Here is an 11588-nt window from a genome sequence, read left to right as displayed (position 1 = left end):
TAGGTGTCGGCTGCAATCACCTTGTCTCCTCAGTGTTTGGTAGGCTTCGCTCATTTTGGCCTCATTAGGGAACGCTACAGTCCAGCTGTACAGCATTTCAATAATCTTAGTCTTCACCCTCTCAGAGACACTTTCTCCCATGTACTGAAATGTAGAGAGGGGGAGAGAGAGAGAGAGACAGAGAGAGAGAGAGAGAGAGAGAGAGAGAGAGAGAGAGAGAGAGAGAGAGAGATATGGCCTTTACATCTACACAAGATAAAAGCCGCATGTCTTCAGTCATTCATTAGAGGATGTAGACCATTCGGTACCTTCACATATCATCTTAACTGGCAGATAGAGAAAGAGTTCAATGTGATGCTCCCTCAAGCTTTTGGTTATCAGTAATGGAGACAAGATCAATGGCGTCGTCTCAGATTGCGCACGTCTCTTTGTCTTTAGTGGGAGATTCAGTGAGATACAGTGTACCGCTAATACCAGGATGAAATTTGTTTTTTAATCTAACCTAATCTAATCTAATCTAAGTGAGGAATATCTAAGAAAACAGGTCAGAGCAGGTCATTCCTGAACTCTGACTAGAAAAATAACACAAAGAAAACACCCCCTTAATTCAGAATTCCTACTGAGGGATTAGAGGAGGCCTCTCACGTGACATCAAATCGACACGGTCTCCCTCGGTATCAGAGAGAATGATGTATACACGTGTTTTTGCTTTCGCTCAGTCAACGTTCAGACATATTTGATGTCACTGATAGAATGGTGTCATTATATAGTTCATTGTTGTGAGGAGGAAAATATACATCACTCAGGAGCTGTTTGTTAACTAGAAACGAGCTTGGTGGCGTCTGTGTTTTTCCCCAATTTGTAGCTTGAAGAAACTGTCGAAAACGATGCACTTTCAAACTGGGAGATAAAAATCCCAAATCCAATGCAAGTTGAATGCAGAAGTAAATCTGCTCAGAAGAGTGCCACAAGACAGTGCCATGGTTTAAATGTTGCAGACTCTCTGAATCAGAGAAAGAGCTGCATGGTAATGTGTCTTTGCCATTTAGTGTTTGATTTGAGGCAAAACTGCACTACAGAAGGTCAGGCGCTACATGCATATCAGATATAGGCAGTAGAGCTTTTACTGTCGTCAACAGTAGCCACTTTGGCTCTGTACTTTGTCTACTACAATCCACTCATCTTGTGTTTTTCTTGGTGCACAACACATACATCACTCCTAACTCGATCAGCAAACTCACACAGACCATCCTTAAAAAGTTACTGTATGTAAATGGGGGAAATAAATAGTCTAGAACAGTATGGGACGGTCTTGGGCTCGCTGTAGATGTAGTAAGCGTCCTCACCTTGGGGGAAACCACTTTGATGAGCTCGTTTAAAAACCTGTATTTGGCCACTTCGTTGTGAAACCGTCTCCCACAGTTCTTCATGCAGGCCTCCAACACCTGCAGGAGACAAACAACACGTCCGACCAGTGCTCTGTGTCTAAGCGTATGTGTGTGTGTGTGTGTGTGTGTGTGTGTGTGTGTGTGTGTGTGTGGGTTGTGTGATCACTCACAGTTAACGCCTGGAGAGCCTCCCATTCCTGAGGCGAGTGGATTTTGTGAACAAGAAGCGGTACAGCGATCTGTGGACTACACACACACACACACACACACACACACACATATATAGCTTCTACATGAAGAATAATAGCACTAAAAGTAAGAAATAACTGATATGAGGAGTTTACTGTATGCTGCTGCACCAGATGCTGTTATACTTCCTGTTTCCTGTGCGGATTACTGACACTCACCCTTCCAGTTCCTTGTTGATCTGGTCACAGAAGCCGATGATGTACTCCCAGTCCTCCTGCCTGTTAGTCGGGTGAGTGGCTTTGTCTGTAAAATATGAGAAAACGTTTACATTCAGATTAGAACCAAATTTACCACGACGTCACTCACTGCCACAACACATTCGAATTCAACCATTCATTCATTCATTCATTCATAAATGTAGTCACTTGATTGATTTTCTGTTCATTCAGTCACTCATAAACAATCAGTCAGTCCACCGACTCGTTAATTTGATTCATCCGTCCATTTGTTCATATAAATTACCATTTATAAGTAAGTGCATCATACATTCATTCATTCATTCATCCAGCAAAGCAGTTCATTAACTCGTTCATTAATTCACTCATTCATCATTATTTCAGGAGTTCAATTTCACCGATGTATTCAGTTAGTTGTTCATCCTGAATCAGTAATTTGCTGATTCATTCATTCGTCTCTCGATTCATTCATTCATTTTTTGATTCATTTGGTCTTGTTTGTTCATTCAGTCATTTGTTCATTCCGTCACTTTTTTTATTCAGCCATTCATTTGTTCAGGCCTTCATTCACTCATTCATTAGTTTAGTTTATTTAATGAGTAATTTGTCATCAGTAGTTCGTTGATTCAGTCATTTGTTTATTCGATCGTTACGTTATTCTTCGGTCATTCTGTCTTCAATTCATTTGTTCAGCCATTCAGTTGTTTGCGTATTTGATCATCCAACCCTTCATTCATTCTTTCAATAATTGGTTGTTCAATTATTCATTCGTTCAGTTTCATTGATTCATTCAGTCCACTGATTTAGTCATTTGGTCATAATGCATTCATTTGTCTGTAATTTATTTAGTCATGAGCACTAAATGTTCTGAGGCACTACAGGAAAGTGTATCATCATCATAATCATCAGTGTCATCATCATCATTATTATTATTATTAGTGTGCTAACAATTAAGCTTGAAATCTTGCTCAGAGAGCTGAAATGGATCCCTTCACATTGTTGATGTGCAGAATACACACTCTTAGGGTCTGGTTGCAGACACTGAGTCTCATCCTGCAGAACAATAACACACTTTCTGTTATAGCTAACAAGTCTACAGTTATAAAGAGTGATTTACCATGATTTAATGTCCATCATTACACGCCTGTGATGTGCTGTCCCATAATGCACTGCACAATTGATGTTAATTGTTTAATTATGCATGAATATAGGATGTACGTGTGTATTATGGTGCTCATGTAATGCTGTGTGAGATGTAGTCATCCACCCATCTATTGATTCACTCAGATGTCATTAAACCCAGATCATGGCCCATTAAAACTAATCTCTTTCTCACTTCTCTGCCAAATCGGTTTAAGCATATGAGATGATGAAGAGCAGCAGCAGCTTCTGTTCTCAGAAACACACCTGATGTTTATTAGTGCGGCTTTAATCTTTAATCTGACCAGGTATGCGTTTACGCAATCAAACCGCGACACAACACACACACACACACACACACACACACACACAGCGGAAGAAACGGTAAACATAAACCAATTTCATCTCTTAAATCAAACCCGGTGTGTGAAATGAAACTTACTAAGCCACGATTCGAGCGTCTCTCCTTCCTGGTACGCCATCTCGCTTCATAATATCATCCACATTTCATTTTAATCCTCCACATCCAGAGAGAAAGGACTGTCACTTCCCGAGATAACGTCCCCCCCACTGCACTACACTGCGCATGCGCGCCATTCTCACGCATGCGCATCATTGTCCGGCTACTGTGCCCTACAGCATCACTGACTTCCTCTACTTAATTTCTTCTCCAGCCTTTTATTGCCCCCGTCCCAACTTTTTTGAAATTCACAATGACCTTATTTTCTTCTTGAAATGGTACATGTACTCAGTTTAATTGTGAATAACATATGGGCTTATGAGATTTGCAAATCTTTACATTCTGTTTTTATTTACATTTTACACATGATCCCAACTTTTTTGGAATTGAGGTTGTACGATAATTGTTTATTTGTTGAATTAAAAAAAAGGTCTATGTCCTTAATGAAACCTTTGTGTGAGCTATTTAAGATCTTACTTTTCATGGAATGTACCTTTGCAAAAAAAAATTTGGTATCATTTTGATACTAAAACAAAATGAAACCCCATGCCAGAATCCTATATCCATTTAACGCCTCCCTGGTGGTCTAGTGGTTAGGATTCGGCGCTCTCACCGCCGCGGCCCGGGTTCGATTCCCGGTCAGGGAACTCAGCTTTTTATGTTTATATTTGTAGATAAATATTTTATATTTATAAGATTTGAGGTTTCATTTTGTTTTAGTATCAAAATGATATCAACATTTTTGCAAAAGTACATTACATAAAAAGTAAGATCTTAAATAGCTCACACAACGATTTCATTAAGGACATAGACATTTTTATTTATTTTTTTAAATTCAACAAATAAACAATTATCGTACAACCCCAATTCCAAAAAAGTTGGGACACTGTGTAAAATGTAAATAAAAACAGAAAGTAATGATTTGCAAATCATAAGCCCATATGTTATTCACAATTAAACTGAGCACATGTACCATTTCACGAAGAAAATAAGGTCATTGGGAATTTCATGGCCAGAACACATTTCAAAAAAGTTGGGACGGGGGCAACAAAAGGCTGGAAAAGTAATTAAGTAGAGAAAGTCAGTGATGCTGTATGACACAGTAGTAGGACAGTAGATTACGTTAAGTCCATGTTTCCGCAAATCTACAATCAAGTTAGTAGTGGACTAAAGCTCAGTTCCAAGTGGAGCATGAGGCACACTGGCTGAGATTTTAGAGCTCCGACTAACAAATTGGCACAAGTTCAAATGTACTTAGAGTGTACAGGCTCGATACGGAATTTCAGTTTAGGACAACATGAAGTTGATTGACCAACCTAAATAGTATGAAGTCTAAACCTCTGGTTCCTGTAATATTTTTCTAGTTAAGTGTATATAAGTAACGATGGCATGATTATATAAAGCTAAGTTTAATTTAGGTAATGTTGGTCTATCTGTCAATTTTAGTGGTCATGACCTCCGACTAGACATAGTGGTACTATACATAAGTGTCAGCTATCTAAGGGAAAAAATACTTTTAGATAAAAGGGCAAGCATGAGTGGCCATCTATATATATATATTAGTTCATTTACCTCTGTCTAGAGGCCAAGAGTTTTGTGATCGCGAGATCCGCACACGGCCAGCACAAGACTCTCTAAATGACAGGAATCTGAATGAACGAGCACGATCTAAAAGTATGGAATAAACTCAAATTAATCAAATGTGAGAGTTTAAAAGTATTTACAAACTCGTGATCTACAAATAACTAAGAAATAAATACGACATTGAGAATCAAAGAGAAATGGAATTTGAAAAGACTGAAACACTCAGGAATCCTTGTACAACGTCATTGGACCAGTGAATGGACCTTACAAAGTGTATTGTTCTATTTTGTATAATTATATTTTAAACCTTCAGACTCAGTTGAGTTTAATTTGCATAGAGTACTGATGTGTGTATTGTAGTTTTTTCCATGGAATTCCTTATCCCAGTGTGCTGTGTTTTACCCGCTATTCTGATCATACAACTGATAGAGCTTTATAGAGTTACTTCATCTTACATCCTCAGGAAGTGAAGCTTCCGTGCCTCTGGGCTCGAGAACCTTTTGAAGTCCTTTTTCTTCTCTGCAGATTTAGGTATCTAAAGGAGTCATACTCTTGCAGTGAGATATACAAATCGTCCTTTATATGGACTTCGGTTTATTAAAGTGAAGAACAAAAAAAAGATTACATTTATCTTAACTCAGAATATAAAGGAAAAACAAAATAAAGGAAAAGCCTTAGACCACACAGGATCTGAACAGTGGTTTTCTTTTTCAAGAACTTAAAATGACAAGACCTTCACCCGAGAAGTGGCAATTCTATGCTGGCTTCTACCAAGTATTTATACTTTTTATCTATTGCAGTTTCAGGCACTAGGGTTTAAGCTTGATGCTCAAAATAACATGCGGTTTTTGTGTGCCAGCTCACTTTGTATTGGTACAGAATGCTAACTTGCTTTCTTAAGAGAAAAACAGGATGCTTGTGTTGTTTGAGAAAGCAAGATGTATGTTCTTTTATGGTTCACTAACATTCTTCATTCTTATATCAATGCTTCTTATCAATCTTTCCAATGTATCCACCTGTGTGGTAAAAGCAGAGGGCCTGGGCCGTTCAAGACAGACATGCGCCTCTTTTTTCATTTTCTCAGTGTATTTTTGCCCATATCTCTGATTCAGTTGCCTAATGCTCTCTGCACGTCCAATTTTAGCTCGGTTTTTTAACCTTGCAGCTTCAGCCCCCTTTCTATTCAAGACACTCCTTATACTATCACATTTTTTCATTAATGATTACTTTCCAATATTAGTTCTTCAGTTCTCTTCACATCCAGCGTGTCGAGTTGTAAAGCCTGCAGGTCTCGCTGGAGAAGCGTGGTGTCAGGAATAGCTTTATTAACAGAAGATTTTGTAATCCGTCTTCCTCCATATTTCTGGGTATCTCAGGGCTGGCTTGTTCCCTTTTTTCTTCTTGGACCTCTTTTTCTCTTGACGCGATTGTATTTTCCCGGGCTGTCATGGTTGGGGTTCTTTAAATAGTTTAATCATAAAACATAATTAAAATCAGCTATAACATAATATCTTGACATATTATATCAACTTGTATCTACATTAAGCAAGGAATAACGGCAGGGCTGAGACTACAAATTCCGGAGATCCAGATCTTGTTACGCCACTGCCAGCAGATGGCACTGCAGCGCGGCTTCTGACGGGACACGTGACTCTTGTTTTGGTTTGTTCGCTTCCTGTTTAGACATTGGCTTATGTGCGAGGGTATAGCTTAATTTGAGCCAGGTGTCCATGTTTAGCTTGATTATGTTGATTATTTAAACCCCTCGGTGACTGCACACTTTGCGCAGTCTTATACTTTGTACCAAATGTCTGACGATAGTGAACGCATTAGCATGCTAAGCGGTCTTAGTGTCATGTTTGAAGCCAGATTTGGCTAGACCGTGTTTCCTTGTGTTTGGTTGCTTGCTTGGTTTATCAATAAAGACTTTGCTCTACACCTGCATCCGCTTCCAGTCCCGTTCCGTGACATAATACTGCGCCCCGAGCATGGAAGCAGCAGATCAACGTGAGCACCGAGTTCGAGAAGTTGGGCCGATCGTTCTGGGAAGAGAGTAAGCGTATCGACAAAAGACTTGCCCAGATCGATCGCCAGCTAATGCAACGAGGGCTGCTGCAGCAAGCCGGCCCATGCGCCATATCGCCACCCGCGCAATTTCCCACGTCCCGGCTGCCGGAGAGTTATGCCGTGCCGCGTGGGTAACAGAGCTACTCGAACTCCTGGAGCTTCCCACTTTAGGGGAATTATACTACGCCATGCAGCCAGTAAAGATACCCGTCCTCCTGGAGCCTCCCACTGCAGGGGAATTGCACCACGCTGCCCAGCCCGGAACCGAAGGCTAGCCTAGAACTTATTTTGGGTGGGGGTCAATGACGACAGCAGAGCTCCAGCGTGAGGCCTATGGGGAGGCCTCAGCTGTGGAGCTCCCGCCTGAGGTCAACATGGCAACCTCAGAGCTACAGCTTGAGGCCTACGGGGAGGTCTCTGCTGTGTAGCTCCTGCACGTCAAAGAAGCTGTCCCGCCGCCCTGCCCTAAGGTTACTCAAATAGTCACTATTTACAAACGTGGTGGGGAGAAAAGCATCTCAGAACACACATCACGTCGAAACTTGAGGTTTGTGGGCAACAACAGCCTCTACTGAAGAACAGTGGTTACCAACTTTGTTCCTGGAGATCCACCTTCCTGAAGACTTTAGCTCCAACCATAAGGGTGCCCACCTGATAATCTAATCTCTGCCTTAAGAAGTTCTTGATCAGCTAAAACAGGTGAGTTAGATTTTGGCTGGAGATGAAAGCTACAGGAAAGGAGATCTCCATGAAGAGTGTTGGTGACCACTGCTCTAGGGTTTACACAGAATGGTGCCGTTCTGCAGGGGGAAATGCCTTGTTGATGAGAGTGGTCAGAGGAGACAGAAGGTTTGAGATGACATGAAGGTTAAGGTACCTCAAATAATCGCTCTTTAAAACTGCAGTGAGCAGTAAAGCATCTTAGAATGCATAACACATCAAATCTTGAGGCAGATGGGCCACAATAGCAGAAGACCACATCAGGTTTACTCCCAAAAACAGGAATCCGAGATTACAGCAGGCACAGGATCATCAGGCAACTATTCAACCAGAATGCTGATATCTGGATGTTTTTTTTGTTGTTTTGTTTAGCTTTGTTTTTCACAAGATTCTGTGTCATGTACAGTATGTAATTATCTAAATTACTAAATAAGCAGCTGTTTTGGAAGTGAATATTTTGGGATGTTACCAAGTCCTCTGAGATTTTCAGACTGTTTTTAGAGATAATAAAAAACTTTTAAGTTATATAATAACTCCATATACTATAGTACACATAACTAGCAATAACTCATGTGCCAATAGGTGACAGTAGAGCCCAGTAAATGTTCAACATGTCTCAGCATAGGGAAAAACTAGCAGGGAAATCAAATTATTATTATTATTATTATTATTATTAATAATGCCATTGGACCTACCTTTTTTTTTAAAATATGTAGTTCATGTGGGGTTTTTTTTCCCAAAGTGGATAAATTGTATCTTTAATCTGTTCACATGAAATAGGATTTGGTATGAAAATGACTTGATTTAGCTTGCATGGTCAGTTGTGACAATTCACCTGGCTAGTGAGCCTCCAGTACAACAGAATGCTTTAAAAATTGGATGTTACAGTAAATCAACTAGCTAGCTAACTAACTAATCAACAATGTTATACTGTTAAAGTAACATAAAACAGGAGGAAGGACTGAAAGGACTAACAGAGTCAGGAACAAGGATTATATTAGACATTGGTGGGTCGTTTGGCTGCACATTTTCAATTTAGGCACCACTCCTGTTTCCACATGTTTCATGAATAATGAGTCTTCATTGGTCACATATACATTACAGCACAGTGAAATTCGTTTTTCTTCACATATCCCAGCATGTTAGGAGGTTGGGGTCAGAGCACAGAGTCAGCCATGATAAAGGCCTTGTTCAAGGGCCCAACAGTGGTAGCTTGGCAGTGCTGGGACTTGAAGCCCCTACCTTCCGTTCAGTAACCCAGAGCCGTAACCGTCAAGCCTCCAGTGCCCCCACTGAATTTATAATCAACTCATTAACTCATAAAGATCTCAATCCCACTGAACACCTCCAGGATGAACCAGAACACCGACTACACCCCAGGCCTCCTCACCCAACATCAGTGCCTTGCCTCACTAATGCTCTTGTAGCTGAATGAACGCAAATCCCCACAACCACGCTCAAAATCTAGTGGGAAGCCTTCCAAGAAGAGCGGACCTTATTATAACAGCAAAGGGGGACTAAATCTGGAACGGGACATTCAACTAGCACATATGTGCTAGTTGAGTGTGATAGTCAGGTGTCCACGTACTTTTGGCCGTATAATGTTTGTTCAGTAGAAATTATTAAGGGTAGCTGCCAACAAAAATAGTATATATGGCAGCAGGTAGGAGTGAGATTATAGATTATGTAAAAAAAAAAAAAAAAAAAATGAAATGTTTAAAAATCTCTTTTATTCAATTTTATTTATATAATGCTTTTTACAATAGACATTGTCTGAAAGCAGCTTTACAGAAATATATAAACACGGTATACAGATATTAAAGGTGTGAATTTATCCCAACTGAGCAAGCCACTGAGTGGCGACGGTGGCAAGGAAAAACTCCCTAAGATATTTTAAGAGGAAGAAACCTTGAGAGGAACCCGACTCAGAAGGGAACTCATCCGCATCTGGGTAACAACAGATAGTGTTTATCTTTTATACACACATCAGTACTCTATGCAAATTAACCTCAACTGAGCCTGAAGGTTTAAAATATAATTATACAAAATAGAACAATACACTTTGTACGTTCCACTCACTGGTCCATTGACGTAGTAGAAGGATTCCTGAGTGTTTCAGTCTTTTCAAATTCCATTTCTCTTTGATTCTCAATGTCGTATTTATTTCTTAGTTATTTGTAGATCACGAGTTTGTAAATACTTTTAAACTCTCACATTTGATTAATTTGAGTTTATTCCATACTTTTAGATCGTGCTCGTTCATTCAGATTCCTGTCATTTAGAGAGTCTTGTGCTGGCCGTGTGCGGATCTTGCGATCGCAAAACTCTTGGCCTCTAGACAGAGGTAACTGAACTAATATATATATAGATGGCCACTCATGCTTGCCCTTTTATCTAAAAGTATTTTGTTTAGTTCCCTTAGATAGCTGACACTTATGTATAGTACCATTATTTCTAGTCGGAGATCATGACATGCTAAAATTGACAGATAGACCAACATTACCTAAATTAAACTTAGCTTTATATAATCATGCCATCGTTACTTATATACACTTAACTAGAAAAATATTACAGGAACCAGAGGTTTAGACTTCATACTATTTAGGTTGGTCAATCAACTTCATGTTGTCCTAAACTGAAATTCCGTATCGAGCCTGTACACTCTAAGTACATTTGAACTTGTGCCAATTTGTTAGTCGGAGCTCTAAAATCTCAGCCAGTGTGCCTCATGCTCCACTTGGAACTGAGCTTTAGTCCACTACTAACCTGATTGTAGATTTGCGGAAACATGGACTTAACGTAATCTACTGTCCTGCTACTGTGTCATACAGCATCACTGACTTTCTCTACTTAATTACTTTTCCAGCCTTTTGTTGCCACTGTCCCATCTTTTTTGAAATGTGTTCTGGCCATGAAATTCCCAATGACCTTATTTTATTCTTGAAATGGTACATGTGCTCAGTTTGATTGTGAATAACATATGGGCTTATGATTTGCAAATCATTACTTTCTGTTTTTATTTACATTTTACACAGTGTCCCAACTTTTTTGGAATTGGGGTTGTACGATAATTGTTTATTTGTTGAATTAAAAAAAATAAATAAAAATGTCTGTCCTTAATGAAATCATTGTGTGAGCTATTTAAGATCTTACTTTTCATGTAATGTACCTTTGAAAAAATGTTGATATCATTTTGATACTAAAACAAAATGAAACCTCAAATCTTATAAATATAAAATGTTTGTCTATAAATATAAACAAAAAAAATTAAAAAGTTGGTTTCCTGACCGGGAATTGAACCAGGCAACACCAGGGATTATTAGTTATACTATAATATATTATATTAGAGACTTAGTATAATCGCTGTTTAAAATTTGTTTATATACAACTGCCTGTTTCCATAAGTAAGCATTTTCCAAAAATTAGTAGTGTCTGCCATGTCCCGCTAAAAAGCAGCTAAGCTAATAACTAGCTAGCTTAGCTTTCACTGAAGAATGCAGTGACAGAAAGCTAGCTAGACTTGTCAGATGAGAATGGCCAGACTGGTTCGAGTTGACAGGAAGATTAGATTCTCAATGTCGTATTTATTTCTTAGCTATTTGTAGATCACGAGTTTGTAAATACTTTTAAAGTTTCACATTTGATTAATTTGAGTTTATTCCATACTTTTAGATCGTGCTCGTTCATTTGGATTCCTATGTCATTTAGAGAGTCTCGCGTCGGCTGATCCGCATCTCGCGATCACAAAAATCAACTCCGTATTGTCCTAATCGGAAATTCCGTATCAAGCCTGTACACTCTAAG

General features: G+C 39.3%; 1 protein-coding gene and 1 non-coding gene across 2 annotated transcripts in view; one reads left to right on the top strand and one right to left on the bottom strand.

Moving 5' to 3' along the window:
- Positions 1-3551, bottom strand: part of gga3b (golgi associated, gamma adaptin ear containing, ARF binding protein 3b) — a 13724-nt gene extending 10173 nt beyond the window's left edge. Inside the window, exons 1-5 of the mRNA XM_053684788.1 lie at positions 3396-3551; positions 1796-1880; positions 1559-1634; positions 1347-1445; positions 21-144 (exon numbers count right to left, since the gene is read on the bottom strand). Coding sequence (XP_053540763.1) covers positions 21-144; positions 1347-1445; positions 1559-1634; positions 1796-1880; positions 3396-3435 — 424 coding nt within the window. The 5' untranslated portion in view covers positions 3436-3551. The remainder of the gene's footprint in view (positions 1-20; positions 145-1346; positions 1446-1558; positions 1635-1795; positions 1881-3395) is intronic.
- Positions 3552-3988: 437 nt separating this feature from the next.
- On the top strand, positions 3989-4060 carry trnae-cuc (transfer RNA glutamic acid (anticodon CUC)). Its single transcript has one exon. It is a non-coding gene; the product is annotated as a tRNA-Glu (tRNA).
- Positions 4061-11588: the final 7528 nt, after the last annotated feature.

This window comes from Ictalurus punctatus, chromosome 12, assembly GCF_001660625.3.
Source record: "Ictalurus punctatus breed USDA103 chromosome 12, Coco_2.0, whole genome shotgun sequence".
NCBI classification, from domain to species: Eukaryota; Metazoa; Chordata; class Actinopteri; order Siluriformes; family Ictaluridae; genus Ictalurus; species Ictalurus punctatus.
The sequence above is the reverse complement of the archived record's forward strand: the minus strand, read 5'-3'. Positions and strand labels throughout refer to the sequence as shown.